Here is a 21,638-nt window from a genome sequence, read left to right on the forward strand (position 1 = left end):
AATATACAGCCATGCTTTTCAGACTTGTCTGTGTCAAGTTTTCTGTATCAGCAGAATATTAATGTCTGCAAGATTGTAGGGTGTAGGCTTGAATTTTTGTCTTAACCCTGTATGTTGAAAATTCATGTTAATATTATATTCTACTCCTTTTCATTTCGGCACATCGTTATAAAAATGTTTTCTTTCCCCAAATTAACAAGTAAAAATTGATTTTCTAACACTTTTTTCTATTCATCCAGAGCAGTTCGGTATTAGAAGCAGGGACCAGAAGCATCTTAGGCTCTCCTTAAGCTGTATCTCTATTTTGTCTCTATATCATCTTGACTCTGCCTCCACAGTGTTTTGAGATCTCTTTTCTAGTTGATCTACCTCAGCCTGCTTCTCACTGCCTCACTTATTCCTGTTCTCTTTCTTCACAGTAACGTACTTTTTCTATAAGAGTATAGATTTATATGTACTATTGCCTTCTGTGTAATGCCTTAAACTTCTTTTTGATGCTTTACAAGAAAGGTACCTCAGTTTATTTCAGATCTTTTCCCTCTTCCTCCTCTTAATCCTTTATTTTAGCCAAATATCCTACTTGTTCTTGTCTGCATACATCTTTTCTTTCTTTAATGTTTCTTGGACTTACTTTGCCCCTACCTAGAATTGATTGATTCACTTACCCATTCACCCTAAATATTTGTATTTGTATATATATCCTTACCCTGATCTTTGCCTGTAGACATTTGTTTTGACCTTCAAGGTCCATCTGAAAGACTGCTACGTCGGAGAAGTCTTTACTGATAAAGCTCCCTTCCCTATTTTCCCTTAAACAAATAAAAAAAGGAATAAACAAACAACCTTCCCTTTCTTGGGAAAACCCTATCAGGGTGTTTTTGTATAGGATGTTTATTTTTATTGGCAAATATATTTTAGTCATTTGAGTATTTGTCTTATCTCTTCCTCTAGCTTTTAAGTGCCTTTGGGACCAGGACTCAATCTTTGTATCCTTGGCAGGAGTAGACATTTCCTTCTACTTAATAGAAGCTCCATGAATTTTTCAAATGTATTGAAGATACATGAAGGATTAAAAAACACAAAATAGTAACTGATAATTAGCTGATGGAGTTCTTAGCATTGATTAGTAGTTGGCTAATTATGGGCAGATTCTCAGTTATGCATGAATAGATCTACTTTGTTCTGTTTTGTCACGTCCCTGCTTTTAAGTACTTACATGTAGTACAATTTCACAATGAAATGTTTCAGTTCTAATTAATGGTATCTTGAAAGAATACAGCTGTTTTCCTAACCTAAGAATTAGTTTTTGGAAGATGTCAGTAATCTTTTATAATTTTGAAGTTTAAATATATTGTGTGAATTTTTTTGTTTTACTTTGTTTACTGTGGTATTTTCAGTGAAATTTGTTTATTGACACACATTTTTAAGCCAAATTGTATTTGCTTGGTATTCTACCAGAACTATATTGGATTACAGTCTTTTATATAAATACTGGGACTTAAATGGAGAAAAGTTGGCTTAAAAAGTGAAGTATCACTCCTGATGTTATAAAAATGCATTTTTGTGATTACCTGTATTGCTATCCAGTAGAGCATTTCTGTCAAGTCACTTGGCATTTATAGTAACTGGAATATGTAAACATGTGCTATGCTCCTAGGAAGCTTCTTGCCGCATGTCTAGATCATTGACTGCTTTCTGTATGATGTTTTCTAAACATAAGTATTTATGGCCCTCTGTCTTTCAGGCTGGCATGGCTCTATATAAGATTGTCCCCAAAAACCCTTACTACTTTTGGTCTGTGATGAGCTTAATTATGCAAGTGAGTATGGCATTCTAGTGAGATAGAGATTTGTTTTATTTTTGTATAGTTATTGTCTTTAATGTGTCTTCTGAACATGGTGGGTAATGTGTTGCAGCATGTGTCAAACAGGTACTTTATATTCTGTCAGTTGACTTTTTGAGTTTGGGGAGTTTTGCTATTCTTTATGAGTTGACCTGTTGGTTTGTGTGTAGCACAGATCTAGATCTGTTACTAGGTTATTTGATGAAGTGTGAGCCTTGAAATGTTCGCTGTTTTGACTTGAGGTTTGTCTTAAAGACAGTAGTGTTTGTTAGTGAACAGGTCATTGAACTGGGTGGCCTCATTTTATTACTTCTGCATCTGAGCCTCAGTTTGCTCTTGAAGAATGGAGATGCTCATCTCCCAGAGCTACTATCAGGCCCAAAATGAGGTATTGTGCAGGAGAGGATGGGGAAAAAGGAGTTAAAATGTAGTAGTTAAGAATAGAGATACCCATTTACATTCAGATACTGGCTTTACCACACGTCTTGAGAGCTGTTGGGGAGTCTTGTAACCTTAGTTTATCTATAAAATAAGCATGCCTTGAAAGTCTTTTACAGGGGTAAATGAGTCTGAGCAGAATCTCTGACAGTGTTAAAATTGTTAATATCATGCATTGATTTTGATTATCAGTCTAAGGTAATAAGTAATAGTAAACTATAAATTGAAGGAATTGGGATTTCCCTTCTTATATGTGAACCTCTCAAAAAGACAACTAAAAGGCTTTTCAAACACTGGTACCCTTTAAATATAATAAACAGTATAGGCGTAACCCCTCTTAACATATTTCTAGAAAAATGTAAAGATCTATTTAAAAGTCTGTTTAAAAGTTAGGTTCATATTGTAGAAACTGAGTACTTCAAGAATGCATAGAATAATGGGTCTTTAGTAAAGAAATCTCTTACAAAGCAAACTACTCTGTAATGTATCTTCTTGGCAAATACAGATTAGGTCTGATATTTGATAGTGCTTTGATAATTATGTTCAGGAGTCACAATAGTGGTCTGTAGGTAATAATGTAAATAGAGTAAGCAGGGGAGAAATTAGAATGAAGCATTTTTTTTTCCTCCTCTAGTCTATATCGGCACAGGATGAAAACCTCTCAAAAACAATGTTTCTGCCCCTTGCTGAGAGAATGGTAGAAAAAATGGTGAAAGAGGACAAGATAGAAGCAGAGGCTGAAGTGAGTAATTTAAGCCTTGCTTTTATGTTTGCAGGTTTTGATATTGCTACAATATTGTTACAATATTACAAACAGTTGCTTTATTCCATTTAGTGAGCTGGGTCCTCCCTCTTGCCTTTTGTGTAAATGTGAAGCTGTGGAAACATCCAGCCTAGGTGTAATGAACATGGACCTCTTTCTAGCAAGCACTCTAGGCTGAGATGTAGAGGGGAGATACTGTTGTCTGATTCTTACTGTTAGTTTGAGCTCATTTGAAGATAGTGCTCTTTTCCATTAGGTAACTTTTTGAAAACATACAAATGAGTATCTTTTTATTATTGAAAAGTTTCAGTGTTTGCACTTTTGTTTTTTTCTGTAAGGTTGAACTTTATTATATGATCCTGGAACGTTTAGGAAAGTACCAGGAAGCCTTGGATGTCATCAGAGGAAAATTAGGAGGTAATTTTTAAAGTTTCCTGAAAGCTTTTTTTCCTATTTAAACATGAAAAATGTTTATTGTGGAAAATTTCTTCCTCATACTTAAAGATAGAAGAACAAAAAAAAATCACTTGTGATCATTTTATGTTCTTCCAGATTTGTCTGTAAGTTATATATTTATTTTTTTAAATATTTTTTTATTGAAAATAATTCATGGATTCAAAAAAATTCAAGACTTGTGAAGGATTATACCCCAGATTCCAGCTCTCTGCCCTCGGTTACTTATTCTAGATGTCCTTCTAAAGATGTCTCTCCCTACCCCTTTTCTTAAACCACAAATGAGAACATTCTGTACCAGCACATAAAGGAATCCTATTCAGTTAGTCCATGTTTTTATTTAAAAAAATGTTTTTAAAGATTTTTAAATTTAATGCATCTAATCGGAATTTATACTCTGGATATAAACATGTTTTGTTTATCTGCCTGTCCTATGAAGGCCTTTGAGTTTGTGGCCTTTGCTCTGCATACTCTTATACCCATTGTTTGTTTTTTTAACTTAACAGTGATATATTACTCACTACCTAATTTTATTGACTGCTCAATGTTCCATAGTATAAATGTAGACATTTGCTTAATCAGTCCTTGACAGATATGTAGGCTCTTTGCAAGGAACGTCTTTGTTACAAACCAACTTGCCCTCCAAGAGGTGATGGTGTGTATTCTCATCATCTGTATTTACTGTCTGTATGTAAGAGATCCTGTTTTGTTGTGTGCTTAACCAACCTGTGTTATCAAACTTATATCAAACTTCATGTTTTTCAACCTGATAGGTAAAACATACCGTACAGTTTTTATTCAGTTATGAGGGAGGAAAATTATTTTTTCATTTGTTTAAAAGCCGTTAGTATTTTCTTCTCTGAGCTGCTTTTCCTTATCCTTTTTGTATTTCTAAAAATTTTGTTACTCTTCTTACTTTACATGTTGAAGAAATTAGCTTTTTTCCATCGTTATGAAAATGGTTCTTCCTTCTATTGTTGGAAAACTGATTTGTATGACCTCATAGATTGATTTAACCATTCCCCTGTTTGGGGACATTTGTAACAAAGATTTTGGTTCATAAATATTTACACATGATGATTTCCTTAGAAGAAAGTCCTGGAAATATAGTTAATGTTTTCAGAAGCCTGATTCTTAAATTGTGCCTTTGCAGTCATTGGGAGTAACTAACTGCATGAGTAGCCTCAGATCTCTCATTAGGTACAATCATTTAAAAGACTTTGTTTCATACAAGTGTGTACATCCTCTACTAAGTCGTGTGCAGAAATAAAACTATAATAGTCATTGTTAAGTATTCTAATTACATAAAGTGTAGGAGTAGTTTTTTTTTAATATTACTTACTCTAACTTCAGCCTCCTTGAAGATTGGTTCAAGTCAGCCTTTTTGTTTTTATTCAGCTAGATTGTAGTTCTATGGATAAAGTTTAGATTCTCTATAGGAAATTGTGGTATAATTAGTAGTATCCTTAGTTTGCTAAGCTGTTCTACAGAGACAAGGCAAATCTAATTTGGTGAGAAATATTGTCCTAGTTTTTCTGTTCCCAGCTGTTGGTAGAGAATTTGATTCATCACTGTTCTTCTTTATCTTCCTGGTAACATTTTACCTTTCTCATCCCATTCTAGTCCAGGCTTATTCAATGTTCTGGCTTATTCCTGTCCAGACTTCCTACTCCATGGATGGGAAGTCTGTCTAAGGACTAAATATACCAGTCCAAAGATGCTGTTGGGGTTTTATAAGTGAATCCCATATGCTAGATCCTTAACTCAATACATTCTAGATCCTTGAATTTTACAGGAAAAATTATTGTAAAAGTTTAGTATCATAAATGTACTTTTTTCTTCAGTATAATCTGTAGTAAGATAGTAGTTTGTATCTAACAGTAGTCCCATTTTCTAAGAAAGTGAATAAGAAAATGTGACATTTTCTCTCTTGTGTTTAGACTTTAATCTGGTTTCTAAGCAGATAAGAAACCAGCTTACACATTTTGCAACTTTTAATTGTAGAGAAGTTGACAAGTGAGATTCAGAGTCGGGAAAATAAATGCATGGCTATGTACAAGAAGCTGAACAGGTGGCCAGAGTGCAATGCCCTTTCCCGGCGCCTCTTACTGAAAAAGTGAGTAGATGCTTCTTTTTGGACTGTTAGGGACTTTCAGATGTCACTGTTGATTTTTTTGTCTGTTTTCTTTGATATTTCTGGGCATAAAGTGAAATCTTTCAGTTGTGTATCCTAGATATTTTTGAAGTTTTTGATATGCCTTCATCTATTAGTAAAGAGATAAAATGGTACTTTTGCCAACAGGGTGCTGAGTGTTAGGTCTTCAAAGTAAACAATGAAATTCATGAATTGGACTGTCCAGTTCAACATTGGTCTAAAAGAGACCCCTCCATCCGAATTTAGGAAGTGCTAATGGGGGACCTTTCTGTTAAGAATATTAGTTTTCTACACTTGGTCATTTTGTGGAAGGAAAGGTAGTCCTTTAAAAGTTTCTTACTTTGAAAATGCCTCTGGAATGTTGCCTTTTAGGGCTGCAGAGGAAGCAGAGGGAGGGTCGGGTGGCTCCTAGTAAAGACTAAAACAGAACTTAAAAATAAGTTGAATGTCATGGTTCCTAAGGTAGATTTGTCACAACTTGGGTTTAATCCTGTGTGCACCATTCAATCTAATTTTAGCTCAGATGACTGGCAGTTCTATCTGACTTATTTCGATTCTGTCTTTCGACTGATTGAAGAGGCCTGGACTCCTCCTGCTGAAGGTGAACAGTAAGTTGTCTTTTTCCTGAATTACAGCAGCACTTTTTAATAAGTTGTGCAAAAGGATTTCATTGTAAGCCTAGAATTCTTTTTCTGTCTCAGTAACATATCTCTTTCAAAGTAAGGTTTTTTCCATTTCCATTATTTTAGTTAGAAAATAAATATGTGGTCATTATAAAATTCTTAAATTAGTGTAGAAATGTATGGCATAGAAAGTGTCAGTTTCTAGTTGTCCTGCCATCCCCACAATAACTTCTTTTTCTTTTTCCAGATTTATTGAGATGTAATTGACCCAGAAATAACTCTTGAAAACAGTTTGGTATCTTTTCTTCCAGATTTATTTCCATCCATATACTAACATAATTATTATTATTTAACATAAAAATGGGATCATATTAGACATAGTGGATTGCAGCTTGGTATTCCTCCCTTTAAAATACTTGGGCATCTTTCCATATGTGGTACATATAGATCTGTTTCATTCTTCTTAGTGACTTAGAGAATTCTGTTTTAGAAATGTACCAAAATTCATTTAACCTGTCCCTTGTTGATGTACACTTGGATTGTTGCTGATTTCCTTTTTTTGGTGGGGTTTGCGGGGTGGGGAGGGTGCTATGATAAACAATACTAAAATAAACATAAATGAATCTTTTTAAAAAGTGAATATAGAAATAGGACTTGAGATACTATTTATAAGCTATTGCTTACTTTATAATAACTAAGTCATTAAATTTTTCTCAGCCTTCATTCTTCAAGCAATAAAATCAAATGTATTTATACCTTTATTAGGCAATATTTTATACATACAGATTTATTCATTCTTTTTTTTTAAGAAAGGTAGAGGTTGTTAGTCACTCTTCAGTAATCAAATGTCAAAAATGGGGAGTAATCATATGCCATGTTATTTGTCAGAGATTGCTCATAGCTCTCTTATTTCTATTTCTATTATTTCATAATTATCAAAATATTTTTTCTTATTTTTTAATTTGCTTCGTGAAATCAGTTTTGCTTGATTTTAAATTTTGGGACAGGCAGTAGAGGCACAAAATACCGTTTTCATGTGTTTATACCTAGCTCTTTAGAAGGAGAAGTACATTATTCTGCAGAAGAAGCTGTGAAGTTTATAGAAGATCGGATAACAGAAGAATCTAAAAGCTCTCGCCATCTCCGAGGACCACATCTTGCTAAACTGGAGTTGATTAGACGTTTACGTCGTCAAGGTTTTAATGATGAATACAAACTGGGTAAGAAATTGTAATGATGTTTAGAAATCCTGGAAAAGATACAGGATGCCCTTAAGACCTAAGTGCAGTTTTCCTTGTCTAAGACCTACAGTGACAAAGTTGTATTTGGAAAGCAAACATCTTCATAATCTGAAAATATTTAATAATGAATGGGTCACTTATAAATTTAGCTCTCAATCACACATTCAGCTTGACTTAACATTAGCATCGCTCCTTGTTCCATCAGTCTTTGTTGGGCATTCTTTTGCTGACCCAACAAAAATGCCAAAATCAATTTCGAAGTAAAATAGCCAGTTTTTAAAAAATTTTAGGATTTCATGAAGCAGATGAAAGATTTCTTGAAAGTCTTCCTCTACATACTCACAAAGCTATTGAAGGAAGAAGATCTGGCAGAGTTAGAGCAGTTAACAGTTGAAGAGAAAATGTACAAGGATACTGACAAGGTAGGAGAAAAGAATAATGGATAGCAAAGCATTAAGAGAGGCATTCAGGAAATGTGAAGACCTGAGATGTTTTTGTCAAGTGGTTCTGAGTATACTGCACAAGAAGTGAACGTATCATATTATGCCAGTTCACAGTTTTGTTGGAAAAATAGCACCCCTCCCAGCAAAAAGCAGCAATTCTTTCCTCATGCTAAGAATTAGCTCATATACCCTACATTTTGTTAAGTTCAAGATAATAAACTTAGAATTTTTCAGTTTCCTTTTTTAGGATAAATTCCCAAAGAAACCTTTTTTTCCTACTCATTATGGAAATTAGGTTCTCGTTAAAAGTTGATTAACTTTAAAAGGCTTTTTTTTTTTTTTTTTTTTTAGGGAACAGTTGTCCTGAGATGATGAGCACTTCTAAAGCCTATCCTAGATCATCTCTGTCCATTTTAATCATAATTAATGTTCTTGCAGCTCATTCTAAAATTAACTGGGTTTTTCTCTACTGTTCTCTTTGTAGGTTATTCACAACCAATTTTAAATTCTATGTTGACTCCTTTCTTTGGGTCTACCTCAGTCTGTTAGTTCCAGAATTGCAAACATGTGATCCTCAGATTCCAAAGAATTGCTTTCTTTCCAAAGCTGGATATAAAGTATTTGGATTTGCTTTGACACATGCTATATCCATCTCTTACCTTTCTCTTCCCTCTCACCAGCTCACATTTTACAAATATGTGAATTTGTCTAGTCTCCACAAATTTTTCTTTTACCAGACCAGTGAATGATTTTTAGTCTCTTTTGGTTTAGAGTTCTGTGAGAATCTGATGAAAGCTGTGGGTCTCTGTTCTCAGAAACATGTGAATAGGAACCAAGATCTAAAATCTTATAGATACCTAGGGTTAAAAATCTCTGCTTCTTAAATCTAGTTCAATTTGAGAGCATTTTATTTTTTGTTTTTAATTTGGAGGAAAAATAAAATGAACCAGTAACCTTCTGCATATCTGGGTTTAAATTTTCCATAGTGAGGGACATTGTGGGAGTTGGCCTGGGCTCTGCCCCTTTATTTTCTCTTCTGTTAGTGAGTCTGTCAGCAAATACTGCCTTTAACTTAGTTAACATTTACTTAATACTTGTTAAGTAGTTTAGGAACTGGCGTGGACAAAAGCATGTTTGTTTAATGTTTGCAGATAAAGTCTTGATTTAAACTTTTGACAACATTTTTAACTTTTAATTTAATGAAAAACTTCACATTTCCTAAGTGTAATAACAGATTAAACCAAGTTTGTAAGATTTGACTCCTTTTTAAAGTATATGTTTATTTTATTTTTAATTGGGCAATCCATCTTCTAGCCCTTATTGTCATTCTCACTGAAACAATATCTTAATGTAATTGAAATAAATGTTTTTCAAATCAGACCCCTTACTTAAATTAGAAGAAATTGCTTCAGTCCATGAATAATGTAGTGATTTTTTTTCTCTCTCTCTCTCTCTTAGGTGATCCGGAAGAATTAATGTTCCAGTATTTTAAAAAGTTTGGGGATAAACCTTGTTGTTTTACAGACCTCAAGGTGTTTGTTGATCTTTTGCCTGCAACACAGTGTACAAAAGTAAGTATAGGTCAGATTTCTGTTGGGTGGTTGTATTTACTGCAACTAGGTTAAGGGTTTGGGCAAAATGTGTGAGAGCAGTGAACATGACATATCAAGATAGACTGCTGTATCAAGCCAAGTATTCTAGGTGCTATCAGATTAAAGCATGAGTTCTTGTTAAGATAAGCCGCAATGAGAATAAGTGGTAGATATGTGGATTCTCCCTTTTTGGTGTCTATGGTTTTGGTTTTGGTTTTTAGATACTTGTAGATTTACATGCAGTTATAAGGGAAATAATAAAGACAGCTCTGTATACCCTCCATCCACTTTGCCCCAGTGGTAACACCTTGCATAACTATAGTATAAAAGCATAATTAGGAAATTGACATTCATAAAATCAACTGACCTTACTCAGATTTCACCAGTTTTACATGCATTCATTTGTGTATGTGTGGCATGTTGTATGTGTATCTAGTACAGTATATAGTGTGCATTGATTGATGTGACCACCAACACAGTCAAGATACAGAACAGTTCCACCATCAGGATCCCATCTGCTACTCTTCTTTACCCACAACCACCTCCCAGCACCTCTGCCATTCCCTATCCCCATCCTCCAGCAACTGCTAATGTATCCTATTTCTATAATTACAGCATTTTGAGAAAGTTATCATACTATGTGTGATCTTTCATGATTGACTTTTCTCACTCAGAATAGTTCCCTGGAGATTGAACCATGCTGTCACATGTATTAGTAGTGCATTCCTTTTGATTGCTGAATAGTATTCCACAGTATGGATGCACTACAATTTCTTTAACCTATTGAAGGACATCTGGGTGTTTCCAGTTTTTGACTATTACAAGTAGAGCTGCTGTGAGCATTTGTGTGCATGTTTTTTTTTGTGTGTGTGTAAACATAAGTCTTTCTTGGAGAAAAATGCCCAGTAGTGCAACTGCTGTGGCTTCTGGTAGCCACATGTTTAGTTTTTTCAAGAAACTACCTAAGTTTTCTACAATGGCTGTACCATTTTAAATTTGTTAGCTGTGTATGAGTGAACCAGTTTCTCTGCATCCTCATCAACATTTAGTGTTGACAGAATTTTTTGTTTTAGCCATTCTGATAAGGTGTGTAATGATAATTCATTATGGTTTTGTTGTGCATTTCCCTAATGGTTAATGATTTTGAACATCTTCTCTTATTTGCCACCATTATATTCTCCTTAGTGAAATATCTATATTTTTTGTCTTTTGCTTATTTTCTAGTTGATTTGTTTTTATTACATTGAGTTTTGAGAATTCTTTAGATACTCTGGGTATAGGTCTTTTGTTAGATATATGGTTTCAGATATTTTCTCCTAGTCTGTAACTTGTCTTTTCATCCTCTTAACAGGCACCTTTGTAGAGCAGTTTTAAATTTTGATGAAATCCAATGGACTCTTTTAAATGTCTTGTCTGATTTGATGAAAACTGTAACAATTAATAACTGATTACTTCAAAGTATGACTACTCTTGCTGAAGCAGTCTGAAACTTTAAGTCTTAAAGGCTTTTTAAAAAATTAACTATTTATTTTAGAATAATTTTAGATTTATAGAAAAGTTACGAAGGTACTACAGAAGTTACAGTAGACCCTTCACCCAGCTTTACTAACATCTTAAATTACCATGGCACATTTGTCAAAACTAAGAAACTGATATTGGTACATTACTATTAAGTAACCTCTAGACTTCAGTTGGATTTCTGCTATTTTTTATTAATGTTGTTTTTCTTTTCTGGGATGGAATCCAGGGTTTGACATTGTAGTTAATTGTCTTGTATTGGGAAGTTTCTGATGTAAATGAACCAAGGTAAATGAGTTACATACCAAGATGGAAAACCTCTCTAGACTCCTCATCCATTCCAACATGTATTGGGTCAGTTAGCTACCCATTGATCAGAACTTCATACCCTATTCATACTAAAGGTTTTAACATTTAGCCCATAATATTCTTGGTAGTGACAGAGTACCAAGTGGAAGAACAGTGTGCTTGAGGTAGGATAGAGTACCATATAAAGAAGTACTGGCATGTATAAAGAAAGTATTTGTATGTGACTTTGGTCAGCTTTCTCATTAAAAATCTCTCATTAGTGAAGGTTAGAAGTTTTCCTATCACAGGGCTGCCACCAACCTCCAGAAGGCCTTCTGTCATCCCCATGAGTGAACAGCGCACATTGGGATCACAGGGGAGGATGACTGGAGTATTTGTATTGTGTCTGTATCTACAGTCTTCCAGGGCAGGGTGGAGGTTACACATCTAGAGCAGATGGATTCCCAAGCTGGTGAGTAGCCAGTGTTCTCTCCTGGATTCTGAAATGACTGACACCATTCCCTTTGGTTTAGTAAAACTTTTCTTGGCATGCTGTGCTTACAGGGCTCAAGCCAAGCTTTGGAGCTTTCTGGATAAACTGAACATCCAGAGAAAAGGGTTCTGGTGTATAAGGGAGAAGTGGTTGAGTGGAAGAGAAATTTGGTCTGGTGAGGACGGAGTACACTTCCTTTCTCATGTTTGTAAAGCTCCCTTGTACAAGAGGGGTGGAGTTGTGACCAGCCAGAAGTTGTTGCAGAGAATGCAGAATTTGGCACAGTGAGAAAAAGATCCTTTTAGTAGTCAGAATTCTTTGGAAATGAGTTTCATGTCATTGGAGAGATTTAAGCAGTATCTAGAACCATGTGTAAATGTTGTTGCCCATATTTTGTGCTAAGGTAGGGGACTTAACGTCTTACAGTGCTCACCATCTTAACAGTTTGAGGCATCAAATGATGGGCTGTATTAGAGGAACTTATGCTGCTTTCACCTGAGATTCAGAACGCTTTGCTGATATGAATCTAGTACCAGCAGCTCTTCTTTATTTGTATGCTTGAAAATCTTAGGTCAGCTCATGTGATCCCATACAGTCATAATCTATTGAGAGAAACTATCTAGAAGTGCTGGAATACTACCAGTTGAATGTAGTCATTGTTCTGTGAGACAAAGGATTGAAAGCTGTTGCAGGGAGTTTTGTAGTCCTATGTAAATTTTTCATTGAGAGGAATGATTTTGCTGCCACATCTTTTTAAATGTAGGATGACTTCAATAGCTAAAAATCCTGCCACTCAGCAGTATGTTTGTCAGAGAATGTTCAGGCTGAGAACTATTGTCCCAATGAATTAGGAGCCAAATTTTAAAAAAATGGGACTAGCTTCTAAGAGTGAGGCAGGAGTCCATTTATCCTGAAGTGGCTTACTCAGAAAAAAAAACTCACCAAAGTGTTTATGTTTTTTGTTTCCTATGCCTTACAGTTTTAAGCTAAACAATAACAGTCCAATTTTTTTTTTTTTAATTGAAGGGTAGTTGACACACAGTATTACATTAGTTTCAGGTGTACAACACAGTGATTCAACATTTATATACATGATAATTCTAGGTACCAGCTATTACCATACCAAGTTGTTACAATATTTTGAATAACAGTCCAATTTTTAAAGGAGCTGTTTGTGTAGTAGTCAAACAGTACAGATTAGAATGAAAGAATGAATGCATTGTTCCATGACAAAACCTGTTTGCAAGATTCTCTAGCATTAAAGAGGGCACTAATAATAAACATAACTAAAAGATAAAATGGCTTACAAGAATGGAAGAGTGGAAGTAGAAACCATATGGGCATTTAATCAAAAACATGAAAGTGCTGCAGTATCTTTGTTACAAATATGACTATCTGATCATATTTAAAATTAAAATTCATACAATTGTAGACAAATTGAAGCAAAATCATTACTGATGTGAAATTGCATGGGGTTTTATATACATTTTTACTTGTATGGAAAAATAACATGTAAAACTGAAAAAGTTAAATAATACTACAAGATTTAAATTGAAAAACAAGAGCAGCTGTTTGCCATATCACATTTCCACCCCTGGTTCTGGCTTTGTACAGGCAAAACACTTTCAACTCTCCTGTTGAAATATATATACCTTCATATATCTCAATTATAGGCTTATATAGCCATTTGTTTATTTTTACAGTTACAGTCTTCAACTGTGGTGCCCTGCTGTGGAAGGCAATCATTTTGTTTAGAATATCCCACTTCTCTCCTTATATATTGTCACCCTAATATAGTTCAGTCATTATTCAGTATTTATATTTTTAAGGTTGTAGATATTCACAGCTGAGCCACTTCACATGTGCAGATTACCTTTCTTATACTACTTTCTTGAAGTTAATATCTTTTTGCTTTATTCACCCCAATCTGACAGAACCATAAAAGTATAAAACTCTATAATTAGTATAGTCTAAAATATGAGGTAATGGATCTGTTCTAATCTCCCTGAAGCCTCCCTTACACTGTGCCTGTCATCCCTCATCTCAGAAATACTCTGGGGACTTGAACATTTGGCTGGGAGCATTCTGAGACCTGGTTGGGAGGAGGGAGGGGAGCCAGGGCTCACATCACTGACAGAGCAGAATCTCCCTGTGACCCTGTGTCCAGTGGTGCCTGCTGTCCCTGCGTCTGCAATGTCTGGTCCAGCTTCTCCTGGGAGTAACATCCCAGCTTCTTCTGGGATTAGCTTCTGCTGAATTGAGGATGTCAATCTCTGAGCCTGGGGAGGGGGTCTAACTTAGAATTTAGCAATCCTTCTATTTAGCTACATCAGCAATTTAGCTTTCAGAAACACATGGTGCTGCTAATTTGGAGTCTTAAAGGACAGGGTGGCTGCTGCTTATTGGTGCCTCCCCTTTGTATATATACTGTTAGATTTCAGCTTTCTTGGCCCTCTGCATTGATTATGACTTACCACTCTTCTGCTTTTTATATCTTGAAACTTTTGTTAATGTTTTTTATTTGCTGCCCTCTTTTCATGTGTTCTTGATCTGTGGGTTGATTGCTTTTTTGTTCTTTACCTGTCATCTTAATAGGATTTTAGAAGCGACTTAAAGTAAGCCTATGTTTAATAAATGTGTAACTGGAACTGGTGTTTTAAGAATATTCTTAGCAAATTTAAAGAATGAAAAACATTTTAATGTGAGATGTTACCTCTGGGAGAAACTGGGTGAAGGGCACCTAGGATCTCTCCATGTTATTTCTTACAACTGCATGTGAATCTACAATTACCTCAATAAAAAACTTTAATTAAAAAAATTTTAGGCCACTAATATGGCATAACCATTCCTTTCAATATATAATGTTTCCTTTAAGAATTTATTTGTATATCAGTATAATTTTAGCCTTATTTTTTACAATCTGCTCTTTCTACCTTCTTCTTAAACTCTTTTGTTGCTACATTGCATATTATGTGTTATAATTTGTGAAACATTTTCAACATTCTTTTACTCTTTTAGTGCTTATAATACGTGGTATTATTGACAAATTACTTTTGGCCAGCAATGAGAGTGTGCCAGTTTCACTGGTGTTTACTAGCATTGTGTGCTGTTAGAAATTTTTATTATTATTACCTTAGCAATTTTGGTAGATAGAAAACGATATATTAAAAGGGTTTTAATTTTTATTTTTTCTTGATGTCTTTTTCTAGACCATTTCAACATTTGTTGATTATGGTCTGCCAAAGACTAGCTCTGTTTTGAGACCTGTGCTCCTTTTTTTTTTTTTTTTTTTTTTTTTTTTTTTTTTTTACTTTGCAGTTTATTAATCAGTTACTTGGAGTTGTTCCTTTGTCAACACCAACAGAGGATAAGCTGGCACTGCCTGCTGACATCAGAGCTCTGCAGCAACATTTGTGTGTGGTGCAGCTGACGAGGTTACTTGGCTTGTACCACACTGTGGATAAAAATCAGAAATTGAGTGTGGTCAGAGAATTGATGTTAAGGTACCAGCATGGACTGGAATTTGGTGAGCAACCTATGAAAATATGCAGTAGTTTCTGATCTGCTAAGACTTAGAAGTCAGTGCTGTCACTCATAGCACCCTGTTTTCATGAGTTTTACAAGGAGAATATTCTGTCAAATGGGAGACTATCCAAGTAATAAAATGCAAAGACTTTCTTAAACTTGGAGTTTTAAATAATTACAGTTGGCTTCCAGTTGTCTGTATTCTTCCCAACTTGGTATGCTAACTCTTTATCACATTGGGGCTCATATGAATTGCATAGAGTTTATGATAATTATCATATTTTCTGCATATAGGCCTTAAGAGTATTAATACTGGTTAAATGAAGAAAAGGAATGTTATAAATTGTGAAATAAGTATTTAGTTCAGCAGTAAATGATCTTCTGATTGCAAGGTAAATGTAATAAAGTATAAATTTTCTGACTAGATGATACCAGCCAGCATTATTCTAAAAATCAGGTGAAGTGATGAGCATATTACTTTAGTTGTACATGACCCTTGGCTTTTGTTTTTTTTCTTCACCTAAAACCCCTTTCCAAATCTTCCTGCTTTCATTTGGGACCATTACAGATACCACCTTTGTTCTGGAACTCTGTCTTCTGCACCAGCTGAGTGTGGTCTTAAATTCTTTTGAATCCTTTGATTCATGGCTTATATTTTTCTTCTGGTATTTGCCCAGTGTTACCATCTTTTCCTCTTCTCCCTCCTGTCACTTTCTTGCTTTCACAAACTCCTTTGGGACAGTACTATTTAAAGGATTGTTAAAATACAGATACGACTTTTCTTTCCCTGTAGGGAAATCCTGTTTGAAAACCGAATTACAGTTTTCAGACTATTACTGTCTCCTTGCTGTCCATGTGCTTGTTGATATATGGAGAGAAACAGGTAAGGATCAATGATTTCAGTTTAACTTTACTCTTTGTTGTTACTGATTATAAATCTTGAGACTAATTATGTAGTCTGAGAATTTGATTTATTCATTTAGGTTTTTCTTCCTTGCCCTTCTCCAGGGTGTTTCTAGAAGGACCCAAGTCTCCAGGTGTCCCCCTCCCTGTAATCAGGATAATCTTAAATGTTTTTGAATAGTAATGGCTGTAAACAATCTATTAACAAAGTTATAACACTTAAAACAAGAGAAACTGATTCAGAGATAGGTGGAATAGTATAGACCTTTCTATTAAATTTCAGTTAGTACCCAAATGCACTCTTTTGGAATACAGTTCTCATTAGCCTGTTAATACAAAAATGTAATACATAGTAAAAGATTGCATTTTCTTTAGGTCTCACCCTCGGACATTATTAGTAGTTTTTGGGAAAAACAACTTTAGATACTTAATGTGAGTAATTTCACAAGAATAAGCTACAGAAGAAACAAAGGGCTTGAGACAGTGGTGTGCAAGAAAGATACAACCTCTGTCCTCACAGGTCACTTCATGGAGTACTCAATTTTGATACTATCATGCTCAAGCTTAAAATCCTTCAGTGGTGCCCTATTTTCCTGAGGAAACCTTTGATCCTGAGGTCAACCTTTTTAGGATAGTTTATAGTGCTTTTCATAATCTAGTCTCTGCCTGTATCTCCAGATTCTTGGGTACTTATAGCCCTGAATCTAGGGTTATTTTGTTTTGTTTTGTTTTGTTTGTGTTTTGCGGTTTTTGTTTATTTATTGCTACTATCACTAAACATCATGTTGCCTCTCTTTGGAATAACTTTACCTCTGTCATCTAACTTACTCAAACATTGCTTCTGACAAGCCTGTCCTGGTTTCACCCTCCCTCACTCCAGATTTTATACCCCTTCTGAACTTTTGTAGGACATTGTATGAACCCATATGATAGTACTTGTTTGTTACACAGTATTATACCAGGAATGGGATGAAATCCTTTTTTATCAGAGTATTTCTTATCTGAGCCCCAGATTCATGAATTTGCATAGAGCTGTAAAAGTCATTTTAATGTAAAAACCATTGATCAACTGACCTCTTAGTGATTTGGTCTCTACTCAAATCCCTTCCCCACTTATTCTTAGCTTCTATTGCTCATAGTGACTATGGCTTTGTTAATCTCTTGTTTTTTGAGCAACATATCTGATCAAATAATAATAGCAGCTAACATTTGTTGATTATTAGGCACTTGAAAGTACTTTATGTGAATTACCTAATTTAAACCTCATAACAATACAGTTAAAACTGTTAGAATTTTACAGATGAGGGAAATATAGGGCAGAGGGAAAGAAGTTAGTTGTCCAAAATCATACAGTCTAAGTAGATTGGGAAATTGTAGATATAAAGCTGCAAGGTTTCTTGAAATCAGTGAAAGTGATGTTAGAGTGCTCCATCATAGCCATAGTCATTGTTCAAGGTAGATCTGGCAAGTCTCTAGAAAATTGGTGAGGATGCTGAAAGTGACTGATTTGAATGTGAAAGAATTAAGAACACTTTAGGAAATTGGTGATGCGCTCAGATATTTTTGCAAAAAGGCATTTCTTTATGATTATGCTGCAAAAGTAGAATGGGGAGTGAGGATACCATTTTTTTCCTCCAGTTTTATTGAGATATAATTTATGTATTAAATTGTACTAGTTTAAGATATACAACATAATGATTTGATCACATATGTAATGAAATGATTACCACATTAAGTTTAATGTCCATCACCTCATAGTTAAAATTTGTTTCCCTTATGATACGAAGATCTATTCTCTTAGCAACTTTCAAATAAGGCACAGTATTGTTAACTATAGTCACTGTGCTATAAATTATTATATCCCCAGAGCTTATCTATCTTATTTTATTGCATGACAAAATTTAGTTATGAAAGTTTTGTCCCCAACAGCCCTTGATGCACTTTTGATTTGCTGAAGAATTTGCAGAGTTGTAGTTATCCTAAATATTGCAAAATAAAATAAAATAATAAATTTCTTGATAACATTTGGTTTAATAGTCCAGAAAGAAGTATAAATTAAACTTTTTTTCTATATACTTTGAAATTATGTTTTCATTTTAAAGAGATAGTTTTTTTTTCCCCTAATACTAGTTCATCCTCATAGGACTTCTTAAAATTATCTATTCTCTGTAATTGTCCAGCTGTCTTCTCTACTCAGTTCTGAGCCTTTTGAGGCAGGAACCACTTGGGACTTTCATTTCCAGGTCATATCTAGAGTTGCTCCAGAGTTTAGGTCAGTGAGTGTCAAATGAAATAAAATTAATGATTGTGATGACCAGGTGACAGCATGGGAAAGCCTTAAAAGAGAACACAAAATTGGATGTATGCTATGATTACAATTGTGTAAAAGTAATTATAGTTCAAAGGCAATACACTAAAATCATAATGGTAGTTTGAACAGGTTGTGTGTAGTTTGAATAGTTTGAGAAAGATTATGGGTGACATTTGTGTAAAGTGCCAATTTTTGTTTATATCATTTCTTTTCTCATAAAAACATAGAATATAATTTTAAAAGCTCAGTTCATGGAGCTTTTATTTTAGCTTTTTTTTTTCTGGCTGTAAAAGTAGCTTTAATGTTTTTTGGAAAATATTTTAATTTTGCTTTTCCAATTTCCAAAAAGCACTCTAACATTTTTGCCTATTCTCTCTTTTTCTGTGCATACTTTATAGACTTGAGGTCAATTCTTCACACAATTCGAATTCTGTGTGTGTCTTATTGAACATTATTGCATAAGCATTTATCCTTGTTATTAAAAACTCTTCACTGATGTCAAATGGCTGTATGATGTTTTCATTATGGGTGTTAACTGTCATTTACTTAATCATCCCATTAGTAGTGCAGTGAATATTTTTGTATATAAAGGTTTATCTGTATTTCATAGTATTTTCTTCAGATAGATTCATAAAAGAGAAGGTACTTAATCTTTAAGGTTATTGATGGGTGTAACCTTTTAAATTTTGGACAGCCAAAAAATTAGCGTATTATTTTAGTTTGATTATTAATGAGCAATTTTTTCAAGTATTATTTGACATCCTACTAACAGGGTTACATACAGAAGAAAAATGATGTGTAGATAGAGCATCTGGAATCTTACAGGGAAAATCCTATATTGGGAATGTTGGTTGCCTCCAGTTCTCCTTCCAAGTCCCATCTTTTCTCAGAATGCAGGATTCTGTGAGATCCCTCAACTCCCTCCTCCCCCCAACAAGACCTGGCAGCTTAAAGTGTGCATCATTTTTGCAGATGCATGTTTAAGAATTGTAACTATTGAGGGTCTGTCTATTCAGGGAAATGGCTTATTTTGCTTACAGGTGTGCATCTAAAATTTGTTCTTTGCTACCTGAACTCATTCTTAGAATAGTTAGGGAAAGTGATGATATCATTAAGATTTTGTCTTTTGTTTTTGAGAAACCTCCATTTCCTATCAAGATCTGTGGATAATGTTGTTATACTTTGATTCCAGGTGATGAGACTGCTGTATGGCAGGCCCTGACTTTGCTGGAAGAGGGATTAACACACAGCCCTTCCAATGCTCAATTCAAATTGCTGCTTGTTCGAATCTACTGTATGCTGGGGGCATTTGAACCAGTGGTGGATCTGTATTCCAGCCTTGATGCTAAACATATCCAGCATGATACCATTGGGTTGGTAGTATATACTTTGAATAATGAGCAGCTGGCCGTACCAGCGTGGGGTCCTTATACATAGAACTCTAACCTTTTGATTTTAGCAGTAAAGTTGTTCCTAGTATTAAGCTTTTTAGTTTAAATATCATCTGTGGCAAAGTGGAAAGAGTTTTATTCTTCCAAGCAAATTTTTAAATTTGCAAAATTTAGAAATAAGTTTTCCTCTCAGACAGCAAACTGCTATAGATACTTTGAATGCTTTTTCTAAGCACACATTGCTCTGAAGTCTTTACTTCTGCCTTACAGCTGAGGTTGACACACATACCTTATTGACTTCAGAGATTCTTTGAATTTTTATTTTGACTATTCTTTGTGATGAATCAAGGATATTTTCTCTATCCCCTATGGAACTATTTTAGGAAGACAGCATTTTGTTCTTTTACAACTTGTGTTCCATTAATCATCTGAGTATGAGAATGCATGGCATAGATTTTTAGACTTTCCACAAACTGAATTAACATTTCTCTTTTTTAAAACATTTCATTCTGTGAATTAAATAATTTCTTTGGCAGTATGTTTCAACTTCTCTGTATGCCTAGCTATTTCTCTGCCATAGTCATTTGAAGGGTAGTGGTACTAGAGGTAGGTAAGTATAACGTGCTTTGTTTTTTTCTTTCCCTCTGACTAGTTATCTCTTGACCCGATACGCTGAAGCCCTAGGTCAATATGCTGCTGCATCCCAGTCCTGTAACTTCGCACTCAGGTTTTTCCACTCCAACCAGAAAGATGTAAGTGAAATAATTTTTTTAAAAATACGGTCTTGCCTGCTGAATGTACAGGATTCAGAGAGCATCTTCCCTTGTGTCAGAAGGGAAGTCCATGCTATACGTGGAAGTGGCCCTTAAGCCGTAGCTTAGTGGCCAAGGCTGTTAGGGAGAGGGAAAAAGTTTTTGTGCTTGTTAGAATGGGTGTGTTTAATAGAATCCATGCAGAAATGCATTTAAAACTGGGAATTAACAGAATAGGAAGTATTATGCCTCTTAGATCTGTCTTTTAATCTCTAAGAGGCTTTCTCCAAAGGTGTGAGAAGTACCTATTAGAGTTGTAGCCTGGGATGCTATATAAGATTCTGTGATAGCAGCTCCTCTCTGTCACCTTTATTTACTTCTAAAGTTTATAACCACTGTGCTCTTTGCCAACAGTAAGTGAACTTATATTTTCTTAGAATTACAAAACTGACCAGTTGAAGAAAATTGACCAGTTTCAAGAAACTTAGGTCAATAGTATGTCTTTTTAAATTAGCAATAAATATGGTAGAGCTTCTATGTGCCATAATGAAAGGATGGGATTTGCACCATATTTTTCACTATAAGCAGACTTTGTCAGGTTAGCAGAAAAACCTTATGATCTCTATTCAGTTGGCCTGCTGTGGAAAACCACCCAAGGAGCATATGTGGAAAGAAGGCATGTCCCTAGGACGGTCACTGCCTACTTGGTTCTCTTGTGCTTCTAAGACTCATCACCTGGAATTTGGCCATGCCAAACATCTGACCACAGCTATCCATTTTAATGGTCTAGCATCAGCTAAGGAACTTAGCAAGGAAGCTGGTTTTGGGGGTTCTTGGCAAACATTCATGAAGATTTTTTTTAAAAACCCTTTTATAACTGTAACAGCTATGGTTAATCTACTTTCC

The 21,638-nt window shown here is 34.8% G+C and overlaps 1 protein-coding gene across 3 annotated transcripts in view; it reads left to right on the forward strand.

The window, feature by feature from the left end:
- NAA25 (N-alpha-acetyltransferase 25, NatB auxiliary subunit) overlaps positions 1 to 21,638 on the forward strand; it is a 59,608-nt gene that overhangs the window by 15,432 nt on the left and 22,538 nt on the right. For all 3 annotated transcript variants that reach the window (XM_036929373.2, XM_036929375.2, XM_057491873.1), the window contains exons 5-15: positions 1,745 to 1,819; positions 2,916 to 3,023; positions 3,383 to 3,461; positions 5,502 to 5,613; positions 6,171 to 6,260; positions 7,326 to 7,495; positions 9,418 to 9,530; positions 15,169 to 15,376; positions 16,169 to 16,258; positions 19,782 to 19,962; positions 20,633 to 20,732. In XM_036929373.2, coding sequence (XP_036785268.1) covers positions 1,745 to 1,819; positions 2,916 to 3,023; positions 3,383 to 3,461; positions 5,502 to 5,613; positions 6,171 to 6,260; positions 7,326 to 7,495; positions 9,418 to 9,530; positions 15,169 to 15,376; positions 16,169 to 16,258; positions 19,782 to 19,962; positions 20,633 to 20,732 — 1,326 coding nt within the window. The remainder of the gene's footprint in view (positions 1 to 1,744; positions 1,820 to 2,915; positions 3,024 to 3,382; positions 3,462 to 5,501; positions 5,614 to 6,170; positions 6,261 to 7,325; positions 7,496 to 9,417; positions 9,531 to 15,168; positions 15,377 to 16,168; positions 16,259 to 19,781; positions 19,963 to 20,632; positions 20,733 to 21,638) is intronic.

This window comes from Manis pentadactyla, chromosome 14, assembly GCF_030020395.1.
Source record: "Manis pentadactyla isolate mManPen7 chromosome 14, mManPen7.hap1, whole genome shotgun sequence".
NCBI classification, from domain to species: domain Eukaryota; kingdom Metazoa; phylum Chordata; class Mammalia; order Pholidota; family Manidae; genus Manis; species Manis pentadactyla.